This window comes from Heptranchias perlo, chromosome 21, assembly GCF_035084215.1.
Source record: "Heptranchias perlo isolate sHepPer1 chromosome 21, sHepPer1.hap1, whole genome shotgun sequence".
NCBI classification, from domain to species: domain Eukaryota; kingdom Metazoa; phylum Chordata; class Chondrichthyes; order Hexanchiformes; family Hexanchidae; genus Heptranchias; species Heptranchias perlo.
The window spans coordinates 15,563,825-15,589,572 of NC_090345.1; the positions used below are offsets into that span (position 1 = coordinate 15,563,825).

Here is a 25,748-nt window from a genome sequence, read left to right on the forward strand (position 1 = left end):
GTAGCTCAGTGGATAAGTGCACTATGTGTTGGCTGGCTGAGCAATATAGACACAAGACATTGGGATCAATTTCTGGTGTGTGCTGAGTTATCTGATCTCAGGTGTGGTGGCAGTGGGGACAGAGCAACTGGCCTCTGCCTTCCTCAGCTAGGGGAAGGAAATTAGCAAAGGATCCCACTCCTGATCATTATCGTGTGTGTACTGGATCAGACTTGGCTGTGATGCCCTAAATTGTCAACTTGTCTATCAGCTCGCTTGTCTTGGTTGCAAATGAAGTAAAGCCAGTTGGTTGGAGTACTATAGAGTTTCTGGAACTTTACACCAGCATTAGTCACTGTCTGCTGGATAAGAGAAAAAAAACTGGGCACAATAGGAGTGTTGCAAAAAGCTGAGCCCACCATCTTTTGTGATCATTGGTTGGCTGAGTAGCTCATCCTCTCCTACAGGCCAGCAATGTAATTTTCACTCATATATGCCTGTATAGACTTTCCTAAATCACTGGGCAAAAGCCCACTGCACAGAAAGAAATGCACTACTAAATCTGGCTCTCCTGTTCTGGATTTACAATTCTGTTGCCAGGGCCATGGATGCTCTTCAAAATATGAACTTTGCAGAAGTTTTTTAATTCTAAGGAAAAAATTCAGCTGTGTTTTGTTTAAGAAAATGTTTGTATTTGCAGAAAGGTGCAACTGCAGTCTGATTGTTTTTGAAATTGTAAAGCTGTTCACATGTTTTATGTCCTTTTTGGAGCTGAACAAATGCTTAAACTCAAGATCTCAGCTATCCATATGACATGTCCACGATAAACTAGTGATCCTCAACATCATGGGACTATATTTAAAAAAGAAAATACAAGTTATTACTAAAACTAGGGCAAAGTTACAAATCTTTAGATGAGAGAGAGCCACTAATATAACAATAGAAGTTCTTTCTGCAATGCAATTAGGGTTCCAAAAACAATTCATCTTGTAACTCCTCCAGCTGAATGTTTACAGTGAGGTGAGTGATTCTGAATTCTTTTTTTCCACATCGATGGTCAAGAATTTATTTTTGGACTTTTGTGGTATATGAACATCAGCAGAAACTAAAGCTGGAATTACTTGATTAAATGTACTGTGTGACATTTATTCTTGGTAGATATTCAGATTTTTAAATAGCTTTAATTTTCAACATTATCATGGATGCACAGAACACAGTAGAAGCACAGTATGATGGTGAGAGGTTATTCTGACCCAGCACCTGAAAATATGATTTTAACATTACTATAACCCTTGAGTCTTGTTGATTACCCAGAAATAAACTTTGCAATTGTACATTGACCTATTAAGCCACTAGTTTAATTATAATCAAAGATTAGCAAACCAATATTCTGGGTTAATATAACTTTATTGGCTTTGACTAAATCTCACTTCACTAATTTTAAACTATTAATGAATGTGTGCCTGAAAATGTGTTCTGTTCTATAGATTACTATATATTGCCAGTATAATAAACTCTAAAATACTACTGCGATACCTCAGCAGTTCTTTTTTAAAATATCTTATTGCACTGAGCCATCTCCAATATCTTTCATTCAACTTATCTTTTAAGAGTTGCTGGTCAGGGTCAGATAGGATTCTACTTATAAGTTTGTGTATATATATTTCTGTAGCATTGCCTTTAATGGATTACAATGAATTCCTTCTACAAATAAATTGGCTTCAGTTTGTCATGTGTGGTAATTAGGGCCTGCCTCTTTAACCTTTAGACATAGACCAGCTGAGCAATTGACCACCATATCCTCCAGCTTGTCTGACATGAGAACGACATCAGATGAAGAAAGGGCACTACAAATTGCTGCCACACTTCTATAAATGGAGCTGTTCTTAGTTTTCACCGCAGCTAATTCGATCCAGTTCACTTCACTCATTTTTCTGAGTGAGATCAAAAAAGGAGCCATGAATGAACAAGTTCATCATGTCTTTGACACATCAATGTGAGAATGAAAAGCAGGCCACGAAGGAGGGTTCCTGTCTTTTAGATTTCAGACAATACCTGATGAAAGAGTGCCTCATTCAGATCAATCCTATAACGAACAGGGCAGAACGCCTCAGATCACTGTTACAGACCAGTATAATAGGAATTAGCAGGGAATTGATTCACCAGTCACCTTTTTCCTTGCAGCTGTGACCTCTCTCTTCCCCCTACCCGAACCCCTACTACTGCTAAAAGCTATTTTAGGTTCTGCCTGGGTTTAGTTCTGGTCAGGATCCCCAGCTGTGTTGGCAGGGTACAGTATCCCGATCATGACATGAGCAACCTGGTTGTAGCTTTCAAAACTGCACCTACTTAAAGTGATGAAAGTGGAGCTTCAAGTAGCATTTGACATTTCATGCTGAGAGGAAGCCCTGCTTTCCAGCAGATGACTTGTCCACGGCAAGAGGCTATTATTTGGTGTGTTTTTAAAAAAAAACATAACTTGTCTTTTAGGCTATGTATTCCCAGTTTGGGTCAGGCCAAGTTATTTTGTTTTATATATTAAAATTATATAGATAGTGCAAATAATGGATATTCTCTGTCAAACTTGCAAAGATTAAAACATGTAACAATCAAAATTTTAATTTAAACTAATCTATAAACCTCTGCTCCAATGAGAGATTGGAAAGTCATATTGGTATAACAAATCTCATCTTTAATTTCTCCTGCAAAAGATTAAGTATTAAGATAGAATACATATCACTTGTCCTTTTTAGTGAGAAAATAAGTTTAAGAAATACAATGGAATGAATAATTAGAAAAGTATGAAATGCAAAGTAGGGGGGGGGGGAGGAAAGGGACTGGTAATAAGAATCATAGCAACAGAATTATTCTTTGAAGATCTATGGAAGATCCTCATTGGGTTAATTAAACCTACAGCAATAGGTTAATTTACCCTACTGAAGACCATCAACTCGTGCATTCAAAAAGAAATTTCATAATAGGGTGGCATGGTATTAGAATGCATGACACTGTGGAGTGATGAGTATGATATTGAAAGTGTATATAATTACATTGTAGTGCATAGTTTCACTATAGAAAATGTGTATGGCAATTGTTGACAGGGAGCACATCCTGACTGATCTGTTCTGGAAAGGTTGAGAGGTACCCCAGGATATAGGCTAGATGGGAGTAATGATTTGTATGTAATGGGGTTTTTTTGGCTTACTCAAGTAACTGAATGTAGATGACTGCAAACTTGTCACTTCCCCATTTGTGAGTGAGATGCAAGGGAAGGGGAATGAGAGAAAATAGAAAGGTGAATCATGCTGGATTGTTCTTTTGCACCTTTTTGGCATCTGGTTAAAGAATGCAATTGGCTCAGATCTAGGAGCAGTTGGACTGCCCATCTTTTTTGTAATGAAATCTTCCATTTTCCAGCAATTGATGATGGGAGGGTTTTTTAATGGCTATTACTTGTCATTTGTCTAAGTGTGTTTCCATTAACTTGCATTGGTTTGTGAGGAGCACTGTAATCTTGCTTACTTGGGTTGGCCTGTAACACCACCATCTGTGGAGACGCTCCATAAGAATGGACATTTTCCAAAAAAAAGGATTGATGGGTCTGTTCATTAAAATTTCAAACATGACAAATCAGTGTAGTTCATGTAGCAAAATTCTTATGCAAAGAGTGGCTTGAACTGCTGTAGATATCACTAAACTTCATTTAAATTAGCGATTGTACGGTTACCCTTAATTTCAAGTTAGAAATTTTCTGTACTTCTCATTCCAGTTTAACCAAGTCCATAAATTCTGAAGACCTGAAGACCACAGCATCCACTGGCAGACATAAATGTCTAGAGAATAATCAACTTTCAAGTAAAGCCTTCAAGCAACAACACTCTGAATACCATGGAGACAAAACCAGAGTAAGTGTAAGGAAATGTATTTTTTTAATATGTGAGAAAAGCTATCCAAAACACGTAGCATGTATCATGTCCAATAAAGTGCTGTTGTTTTTGAGTTGAAGCATTCACTTCTTGATGACTCATTTTAGGACTCATTTATTTAAGCTGAAATTGATTTTGCTTGACTGCCCTTTTACGATACTCCTACCTCTGGACTGTTTTGGTAAGACTTAAATTTCTTAGTCCTATGGTAACCTTTTCAGCAACTTTACAAAAATGTTCTATGGTTGATTTTGGGATACAATTTAAAGAAAATTTTTAATGACTAACCCTTTTGTTTATTTTCTAACACCTTTTCTGTATTAAGCATTTGATAAGTGCTTCCCTTTTACAGTTTACGGACTTGGTATGCTCGAACCACTACTTTTTTGATTTACCTTGTCTCTTTCCAGTTTTTATATCTGCTTTTATGGGCCTTAGTCCTTCACTTAATTTCTCTTTTTTTGATAGTGCAGGAATTATATTTAAACAGGCTGTTGTTTTCACCATCCCAATAAAGTAGTTACAGGTTTGAGTACTGGAGTAGCCTGTCATTGAACCCAGATGCTGCAGCTAGAATGAGCTCTTTCAAAAATTCTCAGCTGGGCTGTGAGGTGGAGTAACTCGTAATAGTGAAGCATTCTTTAGGAGAGAGCAGAAGGATGAAAGGTTTGCCTCACCCACAATAAGTATCTCCTGTCAAGTGTCCATGGAACACCACTGACTACTCCTCCTTCTCAACAAAATGAGGGTATGTTGGAGAGGGTAGAAATTAGGAAGGAGGATGGAACTAAAAGTTCACACATTAAAAAGTATTAACTTTTTTTTGTCAGTTTTCTCCAACAATTCATAATAGATTTAAGTAGTCTAGATCATTTACTTTGTTTAACTAGTACAGATTGCATTAGTAATTCTACTAAAAACCAAATGTCCCATGTGCAAGATAGCACAGGCTTTTTCTGGAGTAAACTCCCTCTACTCTGTCCTTAACAAGATGCCTTAAGACCAACCTCAGACGAGCGCCCCTTACTACAATAAAGTAACACTTCTGTTTCCTATAACAGCTACCATTCTGGCCTATCTGAGTAATACTTCCAATTACCTATTTTTGTTAAATTGAGCCTGCCCGTAATTAACAATTGAATTGAAACTGCCCAAACTCATTTTTACCATTGCGTTGTGGAGCCAGAAAACAAAGGAGACTATTCTAATCAGTATGTGGTACATTTGAATGTGGGTCCCAGGGGTGAAATGATAGAATCTAAACCCATTATGCCACTCAGTCCCTTATTTATTTCTTCTTGAAACCCGTTCACTATAAATATTTCAACGGAATCACAATTACACTCCTTTTTTGCCAAAAATCTCCTTTTTGAAATCTCTTAAGGTTAGAGCAGAAGGCCTGATCAAATTAACACCCAACCCCTATTGAATCCATAGATTTTTGAGCTTTCAGTCTCTCTCTCTCAAATGATTACTAACCTTAGTTTGGTGGTAGACCCACATTCTTTTGTGCATCAAGTGAATAGGGCAACACTCAAGCCCCACCTGTCGTTTCACTTGTTTCAGGAAATATTGGTAGAAAACCTTCATCCACCACTTCAACTAAATTCTTCCCCCATGGAAGAAATATGATGTGCACAAAGCAGAAGTGGATTTTACATGTATGTGGAAAAATTTAATCAATCCAGGCAAGTTTTGGATCATTCTGGACAGTAAAGATAACTCCAACTTCTTCTTTTCTCCACTATCGTCTCCTTAAACCCCTCTCCTGCCTCCTTCTCTCGCCTCCAAGTGCAAGGAGATCATGGACTACTTATCACTAGGATTGCGATCATCCATTCCGCTGCCTCTTCTGCTTTCACTTTTCCTTGCCCACCAAACTAAACCACTCCCCAGGCTCACCCCTGCCCTAGCCTTGAAACTGTGTCTTTCTCTAGCTTCTCTCTTATCTCTCCTCATGCCCTCTTTTGAGCTCATCTTGTCCATGATACTCACCTGCTGCTCCCTTGACCCCATTGCCACTAAACTGCTGACCTCCTGGCTCCAAGGTAAATAGTTCCCTTTCCTCAAGAACTGTCCTCTTCACTTTCAAAACTGCCATCCTCACCCTCGACCCCTCTTTTTGCAAACTGCAGCCCAACCTCCCTTTCCTCTCCAAATTTCTTGAATGTTGTCACTTCCCAAATCCATTCCCATCTTTACTGCAACTCTGTGTTTGAATCTCTCAAATCAAGTTTCCATCCCTGCCAAATCAAAGTCACAATCTGTATAAACTCCAGCCCTACAACCACTCCCATTGGAACTCTCTGTTCCTCTAACTTTGACCTTTTGTGCATCCTCCTTTGCCATCACCCCACCATTGGCAGCCATGCCTTTAGCCATCTAGGCTTCACGATCTGGAATTCCCTCCCTAAACCCCTCTGCCCCTCTCCTCCTTTAAGGCCCTCCTTTAAAATCCTCCTCTTTTGATTAAGCTTTTGGTGACCCTTGACTTCTTTAGCTTGGCATCTATTTTTGCCTGATTACGCCTCTGTGAAGCACCTTGGGAATTTTTTTTTATGTTAAAGGCGTGATACAAATGCAAGTTGTTGTTGTTGTTTACCTTTTTGGGAGAAAGACATGCGCTAAACCCATTAAATTGGGTAAATAGGAAGTGACGCAAAAAATAAGCAGTGCAATAATGTGGTGATTAGTTGAGTTCTCAAAATCCCAAAATAAATTTTATTACACAACACAACCAATAACAACATGTATTTATATAACACCTTTAGTGCAAAAAATGCCCCAAGATGTTTCACAAATAGAGAAAGGTAAAGGAATGGATGCTAAGCCATGGAGAGAGAAATTTAGAAAGTGACCAAAATATTGGTCAAAAAGATGGACATTTTGGAGTTCGAAAGGTGCAGGAGTTTAATTAGGGGGTTCCAGAGAGAGAGGGGCCGAGTCAGGTGAAGCCTCTGGCACCATTGGCGGGGCAAAGGGAGGCAAATCAATCTCTGTATTCGAAAACTTGAATAAATGATACTTGAGGATGTATGTACTCAAATATAAATACATTCCTCACGTAGCATCTAGGATGTATATCTGTGTATTCTAGTTGTAGTTTACTGGAAAATTAAAATAATTACATTATTCGGCAGGCAGTACATCTGTGTGAGGACTAACGTAGAGTGCACAGATGTTAATCCAAAATCATATGATAAATATTGACTGGAAATTTTGTGTTTATGCATTTCATTTGTGACTGCTCACGTTTCCTATAAGTGTTATGTAAATTAGAGTTGGTATAAGGGTTTTGTTGTGATCTTTGACATGTTTGGGAAATTAACCTGTACTTGGCACACTAGGGGTTCAATTTTAAAAGGGCGGGTGGGGGTCAGTGGGCGCGCAGCAAACGCAAATAATAAAAACTTAACTTTCCCCACGCGATCGCGATTTAATTGGTGGCCATTAATCTTGTTTCCGGGTTTGCCGTCCGAAAGCTGCGCAGTGGGCAGACTGTGCACCCGCATGACCTGCTGACAGCTGGAGCATCTAGATTTAAAGGGCAATTGCTCCAATGGATTTTGCTGGAGCAAAGAGCCAGAAGACCCATGGGAGTAGCACAGGGGCAAGGCTGCTCCAAGATTCAGCAATGCCTCACTTCAGCTGTTACTGGCCAGGGTGAGGAGGAGGAGGAGGGAACTATTTTATCTGGCCGACAGGAGGAAGTGCCCTGCCTCTGCCACCAAGAAGGCCTGGTTCGAGGTGGCAGAGGAGGTCACTAGCAGCAGCAACATATCCCGCATTTGGGTCCAGTGCAGGAAGCGCTTCAATGACCTAACTAGGTCAGCAAAAGTGAGTACACTTACTGATTCTCCTGCATTCCGTGGTGCATATCAGTGCCACCCCCCACCACCCCCCCCAGCCAACTCATTCTGCACTGCCAAGACTACTCCATCACATCACTCCTCACACCCACTTAAGGCTCATCCTCAACTTACCTGCACTTCCTCACCTCCATTTGTGACCCCACCACTACCACTCGACCCAATCCTGATCCAATGTGATGTCTCTGTCTGATACTCTCCTTCCGATGCAGCTCTTTCACAGTCAGCCTCACCCAAATGCAATCATCGGATGGCCACTTCACCATCACTCACTCACACGTCTGTATCTTCTCCCCTTCTAGGAGAAGAGAGCGCAAAATGCACGGGAGAGGGCGAGGATTGGAGGGGGGGCCTCCACAAATATTGGTCCTCACAAACATGGAGGAGGCCCTGGAGGTCAGCCACACCCTTGAATGCTTGTCCGTTGGGGATGCCGAGACTGGCACCCCACAAACGTCTGGTGACATAACTTTTACATTCATCACACACAACATGAATTGATGTTAAGAATGATTGGCATGTTGAACACCTCAGTATGTTCATCACAACATGACACATCTGTGATGATGCTTGATATTACCTTCTGTTCTCTTACTGCGGTCATTGTGGGGCCTGTAACGGCAGAGGGTGATTCCTCAGAGGACCTGCTGGCCTCTGAGGGCAAACAGTCACATCTTAGTGAACTATCCACCAGCGCAGATACTCAAATCTCAGTGGGTCCTAGTAGTCAGTCAGTTGGGTTAGCACCTGATAAGTCACCACACACAAGTGAGCACGAGCAGACACTGATGGCAGGGGCAGTTGCGCAGAGTCCGCAGCGGTGAGTGCACTCCTCTCCAGGCTCCGCGCAGCTGGACGCTGATGCTGAACCCCAGGGGCCATCCTTTAAAAGGAGAATGATTGAGGGACAGCAGCACATTTGTGAGGTACTGGAACAAGTGCCACACACACTCTCCACAATAGCCCAGAGGATGGAGGAGTCCAACTCCTGCATTAGTGGAATGGTGGCACCGGTACGGGAGGGAATCTCAGTGTCGCAGGGACGTGAGCATCTGTCAGAGATAGTGTCGCATGTAACTGCTGAAATGTCTGAGATAGTGTCGCGGGTAAGTGCAGGAATGTCTACGATGGGGAGAAGGCTAGCCTCCGTTGAGCTTCAAGCACGGCTCAAAAATGAGTCCATTCAGGCCCTAACAATGGCCGTGCGGAATTTGTGAACAACATTTTGTTGCCTTAAACAGGCTAACAGATACTTTAGAAGTGGCCTTACAAGGCATCACATATGTCCTCCAAACTGTTCTCCAGCAGGGTGGTAGGAGTGATGTGGGCCTGGCCCAGAAGAGGGATGATGGCGAAAGGGGACATGGAAGTGGGGACCCCACTCAAAGAGCTCACACATTGCCCCCCCTCTCAACCAGTACACTCAATGCTGCCTCCTCTCCAAGTGGCCGAGTCAGCCCCTGCACAGGTGCAGGTGGAGCAGTCTTTGGAGGGGCCCTCATGAGATCCAAAACCCTGAGGGCGTAGGCCGAAAATATCTAAGCAGTCCGGTCATGGACATGAGCATCTTGCCACTGCCTCTGCTGCAGCCACGGGATGCACCACGTAGAAGCGTTAGGAAGAGACAGGCTAAGGATTTGTGATCACGAAGGGTATGCACAAGGGTGTCTGACAGACTGTCATGTTTTTCATTTACATTTGGTTTCTGTTAAAGTCACATTAAATGTGATCATTCTCGCTACTACTGCCACATATTGCCCATTCTTGACTGGCTTTTGTGATAGCACCCTGTCCTTCACCATGAACGGTGAGATTTGATGCAACCTAGTGGGTCACTTTACAGTGGATGCATGTGTAGGTTTTGTGCAGGGAGCTGGTGGAGGTTGCTTGTGTTGGCACTGGCCTTTCCAGGTGGTGTGAGGACTGGACTCTTCTCACTTTCTGATCTTACAAGAACCGCTCGCATATGAGTGACTCCTTGGCCTCAGGAGCAGTCAGGTGAGCCGCTGCACCGCCCATGGGTTCCTGCTCCTACTCAATATGGATGAGGGGATGGGGCCTCCTCAACCGGTACCCCCCCCCCCCCCCCCACCTCTGTTGTGCAGGACGCAACACACTGCTATAATGCGACCCACTCTCGCTGGTGCATATTGAAGAGCTCCCCCAGAATGATCAAGGCACCGAAATCGCATCTTCAGCAACCCTATCGTATGTTCAATTATAGACTTGGTGGTGATATGGCTGTCATTGTATCGACGCTGTTGCTCGCTGATGGGGTTCCTCAGAGGTGTCATGAGCCACGTGTGTGGGGAGTATCCCTTGTCCCCGAGGAGCCGACCCTTAAGGGTGTTTGGTGCATGGAAGAGGCCCGGGATGTTGGATTCCCTCAGAATGAATGAATGAATGAATGAATGAATGAATTGTGGCAGCTGCCAGGGAATCTGGCGCACACGTGAAGAAATATTTTGTGGTGGTCACAGACGAGCTGAGCGTTGATTGAGTGATGCCCCTTTCTGTTGATGAACAGTCCTGGCTTGTATGGAGGTGCTTTGATTGGTATGTGCGTGCAATCAATTGCACTCTGTACACGTGGGAAGCCAGCCACGGAGTGGAATCCCACTGCCCTCGCCGTCAGGCTGAGGTCGTCCATGGGGAAGTTGATGTATTGCGAGGCACTGCGAAACAAGCCGTCGGTGACCTGTCCTATGCACTTGCGTGCAGATGACTGAGACTCTGGCGATGTCACCAGTAGCACCCTTGAATGATCCGGAGGCGAAGAAGTTGAATGCAGTGGTGACTTTAACTGCGACAGATAAGGAGGTGCCGCCCGGCCCAGCCGGGAGCAGCTCGGCATGAAGGAGGCTGCAGATGTCTGCAACCACCTGGCAATTCACTCTCAGCCTTCAGTGTGTATTGCTCCTCAGAGAAGTCCTGGAAGCTGAGCCTCGTTCTGTAGACCCTCTGACGAGGGTAGTGCCTCCTGCGACATCGCTCGCTCTATTGTTCCCCTCTCTGCTCTTGTGCAGGTACCTGTGGCGTAGCACTGTGTTGTGGAGTTCCAAGTGGCGGAAGTGCACGTCATGCCTGGCAAAGATGGTGATGTTGCTCGTCCTCGGATGTACTGGTGAATGCAGCCATTGCGCCCCACCCCCCAAATCCGGATGGTGTGAGTTTGATGGGGTCCAAAAAGTTGGTAAATATGCGTAAACAGAACAATTCTGAGTGGAAATCAAGAATTTTCAGTCTAAGCACAAAGATCTCCCAGCCAAATGTTTGTCTGAGAGAACGGAGTGCCCTGCTGCAATAACTCACCTTTTATCACCATCTGTCAAACAGGCATTTAAATGTCCAAATGGCTGCCAGCTGAAACACGACTCCTTCACCATGGTGTGTTTTACACAGCATGGGAAACATGCTGAGGCAGCGTTGAAATCGCTTGCCAGCATAATTAATTACATTCATGCACATTTCAAGTACTTCAAGTAGTTTAATTCCTGGTTTAAATATCGTCCCGCCGGCTTTAATTGCCAGCGGAACTTCCAGGTTTGGGAATGGCACGCACACCCAGATGACTCTGGGTCGTGCGTGTTCTTAAGCGTGTTGGAGCCGGGATTTCTGCCCGCTCCAAAAAAACACTATTTTCTTTGCCCCTCTCTCCCCTGCCCACAATGCACTCGGACTTTCATTTTAAAATTGAGCCCTAGGAGTTTGCAAATTCCTTGATGTGTATATCCTGTGTAACATGAAAGGCTTTAGTCTCTCCAATTTTTTTGAAAGCCTATAATGCAGCCTGGATTAATCCATAGCTGATCAAAGCATAATTTGTAACCAGACATGGAATTCCAATGTACCATTCCCACTTGCTCCTGTTTTATATAGAAACCCTGATCCAAACATAACAGATCTTGGCAGACTAGTTATAGTTTAATCAGAATTCAATAGTACCAAAATTTCTATCAAAGTAGTGTCGACACATCAGCCAGGGCATTTTCTCCACAGACGGCATTCATCTCGACAAGTTTCCTGATTGACTATCAAAGTGTCAACGAAAGGGTTTCTTAATTTTTAGTGTGGTTAGTAAAATTACTTTAATATCAGTGGGTGCATTGAGATTTTACTGAATCTTTCCCTACACATGTTTAGCAGCCAATATACCTTTTTCAAGTATTGTATGTCATTTGGTATATTGTCATTTCAATCGGTTTAGTAGAAAAGTTGCATTATAGGGATTTTTTTTCTATTTACACTGTTGTAGTTTACTAAACCAAGTCTCTTGATTTAATTGTGCAGTATCATTGTATGTTGTAACACTGATGAAAAGTTATTTGTATTGTACCATTTTGTGCCATGATTTTAGTGAAGTGGTGGATAAATAGCTAATGACTGGAGGAGAGTTCCCAGAAATATACTGAAGAAATTCACTTTACATAGACCATTTCTCATAGGACCCAGAGGAAAAAATTGATGCCAAATAAAAAGTAGCTTGGAATGTCAGCTACGGAATTCAAAGAAATGAACATGGATGTTAAAGAAAATTTTGGAAACAGGAACATCTCTACTGGGTGGGGGCAAGTGGAAGAGGGCAGTCGATTATAAAATTTAAAGAACACTGCTTTCCTCAGTAAAAGAGGCTTAAAGATATGAACTGCTTTAAAAGCCTATCAATGGATCTATCAACATGAAAATATCCCATCTATTCTGGGGATTTCATATGGGCTATCCACTAAATAGGTAGACATTACCTAATTACTAATACAGTTGTAGAATGCTATCCAGTGACTGCAATTTCTACATAGATAATTACTGTAAAACTCTGAATACTGGATTCCAGATTTGGTGTGCCTTATTTCAATTTCATTGAGGGCCTTGGCATACCAATTACTTTTCAGAATGTTCTTTTTAATTATATATAAAAATAGTTTCTCTATTTGGTTACGGATGTTTTAAGTGTAGTGTCTTTTGATATTCATTTTTAATGAAGATGTTTAGAGACAATGGGATACTAGAAAACTGTCTGTAGACGGAAGAGTGCCAAGTTGGCTTCACACCATTTGCTCTTTCATTAAAAATCTGCATTGATTCAATTGGTACATAATTTATATGGTCTCCATACAAGAGTTTCAGGATAATTTGTCTCCTGTTCTCCATCATTAGGTACTGAAGAGGCTTTATGCTGGGTGTGCGGATAATAATTAGATCCACAGCCATCTCTGTTCCAGTGCCAGTACCTGTCTCCAAAAAGCAGTGTTTAAACAAGAGTGACAGCCAGTTTAGTGGGCAGTGTGAACTCCTTAACACCTAATTAAAAACACTGAAAGGTAGATGAGGGGAGAAGAACAGTAGATGTGAAAGTAACTGTACTGATATTCCCAGAGCAGAGTTCCTCATTAGAACAATAATGAGAGGATTACTGCTTGCCAGGTCTTCCATCTTATCTGACTCTTCAAACTGCCTTGGATACCAGCCTGCACTGCTTTGACGTGTTTAATCTTGAGGGTGTTCTTGCCTCCAGAATGTATCGAGGTGAAATAATTTAAATTTTGAAAAAAAGATTTTACATGTTAATCAGTAAATCAAATTATTGTTAGAAACCAAGTTTTTCATTCAGAAAGGTAACTGTTGTAACCAGTATTGTGTATGCATTTGAATTATTTTAACTTTTTAAAAACTAACCACCTGCAAAATCTAATGATCATAGCTAACAGAATGAAATATATTTGGCAGTGTAAAGCTTCAGAGTTGTAAATATCATTATTTCAGATTAATTTACCTCAACTATGCAGACTCTAGTTGCCTTTTTCTGCAAAGTCAGCTAGATGGGGATAGTATCTTGGAGTAAATGTTTTGTCTTGTTGGAAAGTTTATGGATGATTTCATGCCTGAATCAGTTTCTGCTAATGACTCTTCAGGTGGGAGGTGATAAGTGGCTGCTAGAAATCTCAAAATCTAGAAGTTAAACTGCCAGATTTTTAAGACAACCTGTATAACCTTTCTGGTCTTTGTGAGAGTGTGTACAATAAATTCCTACTTAATTTATGTAAATAAGATAAGGAACGCTTTCATTATATATTTTTCAAACTGCGTCTGTTGTAGTCCAAATGTTGTAAGATATATATTTTTGGAAAAGGTAAAGTGCAATAAAAATGATAAGCTATTGATTTGATGGTAATTTATAGGAGAGCCATACATAAATATATTACAATTTGAAAGGACCGTATTTTGTCTGTTAAGAGCTGGAATAGATCAATGTGCAGCATTGAGAACATAAATCCATTTTAAAAACTTATATACTCACTACCTAATTTGTGTTGTATTTATATTACAGAGCCACTGAGTAGAAGGGGTTTTGTAATAACCCTGCCTGTCCATGCTATGGAATTCTTCACATTTACATTATGTTGCGAATTCCACAGCTCCAGCAACAGCAAACGGTTCATGTTCAAGTCTTTGTATGTGCAGTTTAAAGGTTGAGTTTATTATCTGGCTGCCGGACCTTTCCTGATAGACAAAGCAGGCCTCTATGAGCAGCAATAGGAAAACCACATTACTGGCTGTGTACAGGTGGACTGAGCACTCTGCCTGCTTGCAACCAGAAAACATGGTGGCTGGCTCCACTGGAGACAGTGGTCCTGAATTTCCTGAACACTTGCGCTGATACAATGGCATAAGTATGGCTCTATGCCGACTTTTGGTGCAAAAAAATCAAGTAAGTGACTTGCGCATGTTTTTACATTACGCATGAGTTTCCTCTATCTTTTACCCCAGTTCCGTAAAACCCTCTGCCGCTCACTAATGTAGTCTCTTTTCCCCCTCGCCCCATGCAAAAGTGCTATTTACCTGAATTTACGCCAGATCTGAACAAGCTGTAAATTTACACACACAATTTTAGGTGCAACAGGACCCAAAGTCTTATTTCTGGTTTTTATGGCGATTTTGCATTATTATTTCTCCTCACTGAGACCTACAAAATATTTTCTGTACCTTTTTGCATACATCTTAATGGCATCAGAATGATTTGCATTCAAAATTGAAAAATTTCCATGATTGCATTTTCTTAAACATGTTCTTATTGTGCATAAATGATGGTTTGATGGCTTCAAACTTTAATTCTCATGCATAAAGCAGGACTTAAAGAAGGAATATGGTGTAAATTTGTCGCTTTCCTCAGGCCCTGATTGATTACACTGGTTTCCACTTGTTTTACTACAGTTTTTATGTTCCAGCATATAATAATGAGATTCATGGAAAATTTTGACTTGACTCACCAATGCGAAGATCAGTGTAAATTTCGGCATAACTTGCCCGTTACACTATTTCAAGAAATTCTGGGCCAGTGTTGGCATAAAAGACTTTCACTCATACATTGGCAGATGCATGCAAATCACATTAAAATGAGAGAAACACTCTCTGCTGTGTTTTCCACCACTTGCACTACACAAATGCTGGATGTAGGGGCTGCCCTTTAGGCCTAGACATTCAGTGGCCCACAGAATGGGGACCAAGAAATCTGTGTGCAACCAGGGCCAGCGCATGGGCTCAGGGAGCATTGCCTTGCACAGGCACCTGAGGACTGATATGTCAAAACTCCACCCTATTTTTGGTGGGGCTCCCTAGCGGAGGCTTGAGCACCAGTCTCCAGTACAATAAAGACCGTAAGACCAGAAAGTTGGTTGTGGTGAGGGGCATCTCCGTGGTGAGTAGAAGTCATAATTTCCCTCCCCCCCCCCCCCCCCCCCCCCCCCTCCTGACCCAATCATGAGGGAAGGTGGAAAAGCCTAACCCCTGGTCTTCATCATGCAGTGCTACAACCAAAACAGACTAAGTCTTTGGAGAGCAGTCTGAGAATAATGCTGACCCAAGTTATCTGTTGCTGGGGTAGCTCCCTGAACCAACAGCAAAGTGCGTTCTAGGAGAGTTGTACAAAAACAACAACTTGCGCTTTTAACATAGTAAAATATCCCAAGGCGCTTCACAGATGTGTTGTCAAACAAAATTTGACACTGATCCATATGAGATATTAGGATTGATGACCAAAAGGTTGGTCAAAAAGAGGTTTTAAGGAACATCTTTACGGAGAAGAGAGGTAGAGGGGCAGAGAGGTAGAGGGAGGGAATTCCAGAGCTTAGGGCCTAGGCAGCTGAAGGCACGGCTACCAATGGTGGAGCGATGAAAATCGGGGATGCGCAAGAGGCAAGAATTCGAAGAGTACAGAGATCTGGGAGGGATGTCAGAGATAGAAAGTGATGAGGCCATGGAGGCATATGAAAACCAGGATGAGCCCTAATATGATCCTACTAAACATAATTTTGTCATGACTCGCAAAACAATCTAGTTGACACACGTTATGTCATGATGTCACTAGGAGGCAATCTGAAATTTTTGCAGCTTATTTTGTTGCCAGTCCAATAATTTTAGTGACCAGAGTTAAACCAATAACCAGTATTAAAAATAGGTATCTTGACTACCAGTCTAACAAAATGCAGTAGTTTTACATTAATCTGGTTGCTAGCTGCAGGTTATGGCAGCTGGTGGCTGAAGATCAATATAAATAGATTGGGTTAGAGGAACAACAAACTCTTTGAAAAAGGATAATCTATTTAGGATACTGATAAATTTAATTAAATGCCTGCCTGCCTCCAGTTGAACTTAGCACTCTCCCATAAAAGATAAAAAATCAGTTGTATTTTCCCATTGATAATTGAATTAACAATTCTCTGTGTGGAAAGTTTAAGGCTATTAGTGAATTGTCTGATTATTCAACAAAAATGTAATGGGTGCCCTATTTAACTATTTTACTGGTTGACTAATGTTATCCAAACCTGTGCTCAAGTGGACTGAGTGGTATAGGGCAATGTCCTCCACCTGATGCAATCGTTTTAATACATTCCAAAAGTAATGTGAAAGTTTCCTTTCTCAAGTGCCTCTAAGGATTCTAATTGGCAGCCTTCATACATCCTCACAACCAGATGTTGATGAAATAGAGCAGTCACACTGGCTGACTTGGGGGTGTTCTTCTAAAATGAGAATTAAAGCACATTGGGCAGATTAGAGGGAACTTTGCCCTGTATCTGACCCATTAACTTCCTGACCTAGGAGTGCTTGATGCTGGCATGCAGTACAAAAATGAAAATGTCTACTCCCCAGTATTGACATCCTTCACTTTCTGAGCATTTAAGTTCATTTTTCCCACCCACCCCGGTATGAAAATGTTATATGATCGGAGATAATTAAATACTGCAGGTGCATAAAACATTCAAAACAGTGGTTTGTGTAATAATGCAGCTAATAGGAAGGAGAAAGCTCATTTATTTTTTGGATATTGCTTACAAAACTGATGTGGAGAGCCAGATCATCCTGCCAAGGAATCACTAAGCATATTTTGTCCACTTTCACAAGAGGTGTAATACATCTAGTTCAAATAAAATAGGAAAGATCAATCCCAATCATTCCTCCTCATTAAAATTTAATTTTGCAAAACAGATTATTTTGCAAAAACATTTTAATTTTTGATCATTGGATTATTTCTCTTACTCAACTTGTATATCCAACAAATTAAGGTGCTGGTTTTAAAATACAACAGCGTGGATTTCTCACCCTTGCCCCCGACTGTTCTTTTGGTGAATCTGGGGTGGGCAGATCCAGAAAATAGCTTGGCAGCAAGTTCTGCCGCAACCCTGGGCCCAGTGGCAGAGGTAATGCCCGTTTGGGCAAACACGCTACAATTAAATGCAAATTGGAGAAATATGTCCTCCGAAATATTTCCTGTGACTTGCCTGCTTTGAACGCTGGATGCAAGGGACACCCATTAGGCCCAGGAGCCCTGTGTGCAGCCGGGAGCTGTGCAAATGTTCACCAGGCATAGCCTGGAGGAATCTTTTTTCCAAAACTGTTTGCAGGCCGCCTGTTTCTACACGCAGTAGACCAAGTAACCTGCCTCAAATAAAAATGACCCCAGGGCTAGGTCAACTGAGGTAAAGGGTGCATCTCCGTGGCAAGCAGAAGTCCTGCACACATCCATAACCGCCCTCCCCCCACACCCACCAACTGCCCCAAGCATTTGTGCTTCAATCAAAGGTGGACATAAGATCCTGACCATTGTATTCAATTTCATTTTAAAATCGCACAAGATAGTGGCACTAAACTTTGTTTCCAAAATGTATATTTTAGAATATGATTTATTATATTTAAATGAGCAAGTGGATTTTTTGATTTTAAAAAAGTCTTTTCCCTCCCACCTCCCTCCTCCTCCTCCAACAGTCTATTAGAGTGTAAACCTAAGCATTGTATATTTCAAATATGTTAATTATAGGAGTTGAGGCCCTAACCTGGATTGGGTTGGATATTTTCCATGTTCCAAATATGAGATTGTTTCCATTAGCAATTGATCTGTATGGCCCCACCATCTGTGATTACGTTCAGCTAGGAGCTCCACGAGGCTGATAGTTATAAATTGTGGTTGTCTTTTTGGTCAGTTAAAGCTCGGAGTCCATCTCTCAGCTTGCATGCTTCCTGAAAAATAAATTAAATTCAGTGCGAAAATAATTTTGGAACAGCTGCAGTGGGAGCTCCATTTGGTGCTGCCATCTTTGGATAAACCATCAGTGCCTGTCTTTGCAGGAATATCCAATAGATAGTGTGACACCAATGATTTGCAATAATGTTACTGGATTTACAGTTCTATTTTTTTTTCTTTGTTGCAAGGAAAGTCATTGACTCCATTTAAGGCTTTAAGTGGCACACAACATTAAACTCTGTATGGGTTTTCAAAAAAATCTAACATACAGAAGAAATTTATATGGCCTAACTCCGTTTCTAATTTCAGAATCCCAGCCTACTTGCCACTGCGTATCGGGACTTATCGTATGATGAACTGATCTATGAACTTGTGAAACACAAAGAACTTGTTAAGAGAAAAGATGGCCAAATCCGGGAACTCGAGGACTACATTGATAACCTTCTAGTGCGAGTAATGGAGGAAACTCCCAGCATTCTTAGAGTACCATATGAACCATCTAGAAAAGCTGGAAAGCTTTCAAAGAACAATTGACCTGGGTAATATTTTGTAATTGACAAAATATACTTGGTGTCTGTGACAAAACATGACAGCAACTCTGAAGACCTTTTATAGTCCGTGAATTGGTAAAGAACTTTATGGAGCAGAGATGGCGTGAAGCTTTTCATAGTGAGTATTGTGTATTTGTTGCCAGGCAAAGTAGAATCTATATATCTTGACTCTTTAGTAATTTGGCTAACATTCAAGTATGAATTTAAATCAAAATTTCAGTTTGTTTTAAACAAAATACGGTTGATGTAATCTTGTACACGTTAGCACATATTATATAGTGACTTCACTGGTAGTTAGATTGATAAGGGGGGAGCCATCTCCTTCTGATGACTCTTTCACATGTTGACCTTGCATATTTATTTTTGTATTATCTTTACAGACTATAGAATGTAGCAACAATGGAATGAAATAGCAATCTAAAGCGAATATAACTTCGCGGTAATTACTCAACATTTAAATTGTTACATACTGTTTGTGTGCCTCAGAAGGATCTGACATTTCTTTGGGAGGTTCACACAGTAAACTTAAGTGTGTTTTCTATTATATTGTGAAAGCCATTCATACACTTGAATATATTGAAGCAAAATGTCAGTACACTCTGTGATGCCAAAACTGATCACTTTATACTTGCCTATTACTGGATTATCTATTATATTTGCATACCTCTGGGTAGGGTCTGCCACATTGGTGGGGGAGGATTCACACAGTAAATTTAGTGGTGTATTTTCTATTGCAGAAGCCATTCATACACTTGAATATATTTAAGCAAGATGTCAGTATACTCTGATGCCAAAATTGATCTCTTTTTATTCTTGCCTATTACTTGCTCATCTATTATATTTGAATCTTCCAGCACTTCCAAAACAACATTGAATTCTCTTTTTTGGAGGACATTTTATGCCTGTACTTCCACCAAACGTTTGATTCACCTAATACTGCAACGCATTTAGAAGAATCTAAAGTTTTCCATTCTCATTTTGATCTGCATTTCACCCTGTTTTGGTGGAAAACAATGTATAACGGAAATACAATGAGCAATTTTTTTTGCAGAACAAACTGACCTGAACATTTACTTAAGTTCATCTAAACATTGGTTATGTCATCCGAGGCTACAGTTATACTGCCATTTTTGTATTGATGAGAAATGGGCTTGGGTGCATGTCAGTATAAAAGTAGCAGTATAACTCGAACAGCGTAAAGCCCGAAGTTGTGAGATCCCCTTCTGGAAACCATTTCGCACTGGATTGAGTTCAGAGTGCAGTATAACTCCAGCCTGAGATTTTCATATTTATGCAATGGTACTTGAGATTTCGTAGAGAGAACAAGCCCTTCAGTGGTGCGATTGTTCAAATAGTCTTAAAGTAAGAATGCCAAGTTCTCTGTCACATTAAAAAGTAAGTGATCTGAAGAATGATAGTGCTCACAAATTTTATATTAAGTTATATACATTTTTGTAAAGGACTTAATTTGGTAGTTGTTCAGAATAAAAGTTGTGCATTTTATGCCAAACTATACTAAGATTTCCTGTGCATTTTAAATAGAACCATAACTACCGCATTAGTGGATCACCTCTAAGTGATGGTTGGTTTTACTCTTCAGTGGGTCATATTCCAAAAGTACTTATTTATCTTTTTTACTCAGTTGACAGTCTCATATGACAGTTATTCAAAACAGATTATTTAAAGCTGTATTTTTAATGGACACAGTCGCTGCTTAGAAGTTGCTGTCACTCAGCCCTGTGAGCATCTTAAGGTGCATAAAGTGTATGTTGCAGATGAAGGCAGCAGGTTTGTCCAGAATCACTCATCGAAAACTGTATTCACTTAAGTTTTTAGTTAATCAGGTTATTTATTTGGCTGCAATAAAACAACACAGACCTCAATTCTGAGGAGTTCTCATGGCTGGGTAAACCTACTTGCTTTGAAGACTGATTATGTACAGTTAAAATTATTTCAATGTTTTAAGTGCCCACAGGAACTGTTGAAATGCTCTATGCCAGTATTGCTTTTGCACTTTTCAAAATGAAGTTTGCAACAAAAGATTTAAATTATTTGATCGCCTGTGCACTTGGTTTTATTTTAATGTTTCACAAAAAAGATAATTCCAACTTTTTAAAATTTACTTTTATTGTTCTTTATACTCTTAAAGGTACTTGCTAGATAACTATTATTTAGAACACAAACCAGATCACATCCTTAGCACGTGTAGACTTTTTTTTATTGACAGTTTTCAAAAATAAAATGCGGTGAACTTGAAGTAAGTTGACAGAGTTGTAAATAAATGGTACTGACATGGGTTGCTGATTTAATGTGCACTTTTAAGGAGAATAATGCTTTGAGTTCAGTTCCAAGATGCCTACCATTTAGGGAGTTGATGTAATTAACATGCTATTTGCAGAAGGATTCCAATAATTACACCACACGTATGGAGACTTGACCATGTAATAAAGTTGTATATTTTACAGTGAGCATATATATATGACTGGTAGGCATGTTACAGTGCTGTATCACAATGGAGAGGCCCTGATAGCTGCATAAACTGCCAACCATTTAGGACATCATCTCAACCCAAAGACACTGTTTATAGGCGAACATGCTGCCAGACTATTTTCATATGTATAATCTCCTGTTGTGCCATTATATTTTACCTTGCACATTTTTATTTTTCACTGTCTCTTGACACATTTGTCCTATCTAGGTTACTAAATGCTGCTCCTACCACCATGTTTTACTGTTCTAGGTTTAAATCTTCTATTGATGGATAGTAATCTTGCCCTCCAGTTTCTTGCCTATCACTGCCATTGCTCAATTATTTTCTTGGTATTAGTTTGGGCAGAGGTAAAATGATAGACATCCTTTGCAAAGGATTTATATTGTGATTTTATGTTACTGAAAGAAGTTTTTGCACTGTTGCTAGGAAGTTTTGTATACTGTATGTATTCTTCATGATTGCTAAATAATGGCTCTATCACTTCAGTATCATCTTCACACCCTAAAGCAGTTTATTTGCTTTCACTGTGGTTAGCTGCTGTAGGAGACTAGAACTTACTTTTTTAAATAAGCATAAAACTTGTTTATATCCAAATCTTCATCTGTGATAGAAACTAGGCTACAGAGTGAGGGACAGTGGAATGTACAGTTTATCCACTTCTAAGTTAAGGGCTCAATAACTGAAGTCACTGGCTAGGCTAAGAGCTCATCATTGTGTGCAACAAATGATCCATTCGTATTTGCCAAATTGTATGTTCTGATAAAAGTTAAATGTTCTGGTGCAGCTGTGAGGAAACACTAGAAATGCTGTCAAATGCTTCAATTCTGTTTAAAGTCAGTATTAAATGTGCAGCAGTACTGACACTGGACAGCAGTGGTTTTTCTTCTGTTGTCCTGTTGACTACTTGGGGGTGGGGGGGAATAGCTAGTTAGAAGCTGAGCTTTCACTGCTGTTCCTTTTGAGCTTCGGAAGAGATAAGTGAAGAAGCAACAACTTTTTCTGATTTTAATGAACACTTGCTCTGCAATGAGCATACATCACAACTATTTTTTTTTATTCCTTGCCATTTTAATTACTGCTTCCATCAGCAGTCTCTTTGTGAAGGATGTCAACTGCTGAGGGTGAAGTGTTCCCATTGACTTCAGTCACTAGGCCAGAAACAAAGTTCAACTAAAGGAGTAGAACCAGCAAGGCCTACTTACGTGTGTCATCTAAACTCATGTAAAGCCCTAAAGGTACCTCCTAATTTATATTTTCATATTTGATTTGTATATCCGGGCAGTTATCTGCTTTCCTTTATGATCTAGTGTGTTGCTGTATTTGATGGAATTTGTCTGTTGAGTGCTCTCAGTTCCGAGTTACACATACATGCACTGTTCATGCGCAGTGTATTGCTGATTTCTGCATCTTTTTCTTGCATCTTCATTTTTTAAATGCTATGTTGTGATCAAGAACAATTTATAAATATTTGAAAGTGACTATATGCTCCTGTCTACTTTCTTGTGTTATTTTTAGAAATAAATCTAATGAATGCAACATCAGCCATGAAATGTACTAGATATAAAATGATGCTTAAAATATATGGGCATCTATGCAGTTTTATTTTAATAAGTTAGAATGTTGTACAGTCCTGTTGAAAAGGTATATTGAACAAATATGGTAACCAATTTCTGCAGCACTCTAATAATTATTTGAAGATTTTGAACACTGAACTGATGTAAGGTTCATGCATACATGTGAAGCAGAATATTATGCAAGATTTTCTTGTTTACTGATTTTAAATGCACCTCAGCATAGCCTGCAAAAGAGATGTGACTTTTTTAAATGATGTATAGCATTTCGTGTTGTATATTGAATGAATCCATGACATCTTAATAATGAAAATGTTGCTAGTCATTCACAGTATACCTCACTATGTATGTCAAATTCAAAAAAAATCAATGATACATCAAAAATGGAGTATGCAGTCAGCATCTATTTATATTTTACATTAAATGGATGTTTCATATTTGTCTGGTATTGTAAATAAGCTAAGAAAAATGGCTGCATGTAGCTTTGCTTGATATGTTTTATTATGAAAGAATGTTACTATAAATGGCTCTCCTTAAATTGATTGCATGTTTAGAAATTACAATGGGCTGAAAAGAAAGTACCAATGGTGTTAATCTGCTAATGGTTTAATGAACAAGATCAGTATAATTATGTTTGATGCACTGTAATTAAGTTGTGACGAAGCACATCTTTCATTACACATATTAAACTTCTAAATACATTCTATATGTGTAGCTATGCTTGAAATATTATTGCTAAAAAACATATGCTGCATGTTTCAGATATTTAATAAAGTGTATTTAAATATATTATGGAATGTTGTCCCTGTTTTACCAGGAAATTGAGTTAAACGTAAACTGTATAGATGTGATTTTATTAGTTCATGTTAAGAGCCCAGTAGTGTCCATTAAAGAACATTTAAATGTTAGTATTCTAAAATGACAAAGCTGCAGAGTGAAACATTGTTCTACTTTGCATCATGTGAGTATTAAAATTTTGTATTTTGCTTTGACTTCCTTTTACTACAAAACTTGCATTTATATAGCACCTTTTAACATAGTAAAACATCCCAAGGAGCGATTTTCAAACAAGATTTGACACAGATACACAAGGAGATATTAGGACAGGTGACCAAAAGCTTGGTCAAAGAGGTAGGTTTTAAGGAACATCTTAAAGGAGGACAGAGAGGCAGACTGATTTAGGGAAGGAATTCCAGAGTGTAGGGCCAAGGCAGCTGAAGGCACAGCCGCCAATGGTGGAGCGATTAAAATCGGGGATGTGCAAGAGGCAAGAATTGGAGGAGTGCAGAGATCCCGGAGGGTTGTTGGGCTTGATGAGAATACAGAGATAGGGAGAGGCAAGGCCATGGAGGGATTTGAAAACAAGAACATGAGAATTTTAAAATCAGGGCGTTTCCGAAACAGGAGCTAGTATAGTTCAGTGAGCACAGGGGTGATTGGTGAACGGGACTTGTTCCGAATTAGGATATGGGCAACAGAGTTTTGGATGAGCTCAAGTTTATGGAGGTTGGAAGATGGGAGGCCGGTCAGGAGACCATTGCAATAGTCAAGTCTAGAGGTAATAAAGGCATGGATGAGGGTTTCAGCAGCAGATGAGCTGAAGCAGGGGTGGTAACAGGCGATGTTATGGAGGTGGAAGTAGGCGGTCTTGGCAATGGAGTGGATATGTGGTCGGCAGCTCATCTTAGGGTCAAATAGAATGCCAAGGTTGCGAACGGTCTAGTTCAGCCTCAGGCAGTGGCCAGGGAGAGGGATGGAGTTTGTGGCAGGGACTGAAGACAATGACTTTGGTCTTCCCAATATTTAGTTGGAGGAAATTTGACACTGCTACATTAATGCAGCTTAACTCAAAACTTAGAAGGCACTTACTGATTGCTAATGCAAGTATCATTTTTGATAATGATTTCAATTCAAACCACTCTAAGCTGATGCTGTCTTTGTGTTTTGCTGAATTTGGGACAGTTGTTGCACTCTGGATTAGCTGAAAGTAACAAAAGTAAATAGGTTTTATAGATGACAAAAATGTGAAGCACAGAACTATCTGAAATTAGTATTTTTAGCCAGCTTTGGGTTTGTCTTCTATCCAAGTCTAAATTATAATCAGGCAAACAAAATTGTTTTGAAAAGCAGTCATCTGGTTCACTTTAAGATCACCCTGATGTCAAATGCTGTGTACCTTGTATTTAGCCAGTGCAAGTGATATTGATAATTCAGTGAAACTAGGATTTCTATTAAGTTAGGTTATGTAAATATGTACAAGTTGTGAAAATATTAGCTATAATCTGCATGAAACTAGTGGTGGGGAAACTAAATAAATAATTGACTATTGTTTCTTTTCATAAATATATAATCAGTGCTAGTTCTCAGCACTGCTATTAACATACAGGTAATAAATATACCTTATTTAACAGGTGGCTCTGATGTTTTTGGTTATGTAACTGAAGCTATGTCTCGGAGGTTAGAATGTTTCAATACTGATGTGATTGTGCCACTTTGAGGAAAGTCCTTATTGAATATGGTACTGTATTTAAAATTGGAGTGCTGGACTCTTGAATTCCAGTGTCCAGTTCTGGGCACTGCACTTTAGGAAAGATGTGAAGGCCTTAGAAAGGGTGCAGAAGAGATTTACTAGCATGAATCCAGGGATGAGGGACTTTAGTTACATGGATAGACTGGAGAAGCTGGGGTTGTTCTCCTTGGAACAGAGACGGTTACGAGGAGATTTGATAGAGGTATTCAAAATCATGAAGGGTCTAGACAGAGTTGATAGAGAGAAATTGTTCCCATTGGCAGAAGGGTCAAGGACCAGAGGACATAGATTTAAGGTGATTGGCAAAAGAACCAAAGG

General features: G+C 40.1%; 1 protein-coding gene across 1 annotated transcript in view; it reads left to right on the forward strand.

Annotated features, from left to right (window-relative positions):
• The window catches only part of LOC137339996 (rab11 family-interacting protein 2), a 69,300-nt gene extending 45,630 nt beyond the window's left edge, over positions 1-23,670 (forward strand). The window contains exons 4-5 of the mRNA XM_068002137.1: positions 3,749-3,884; positions 18,597-23,670. Of these exons, the coding sequence (XP_067858238.1) occupies positions 3,749-3,884; positions 18,597-18,821 (361 nt within the window). The 3' untranslated portion in view covers positions 18,822-23,670. The remainder of the gene's footprint in view (positions 1-3,748; positions 3,885-18,596) is intronic.
• The last annotated feature ends 2,078 nt before the right edge of the window (positions 23,671-25,748 follow it).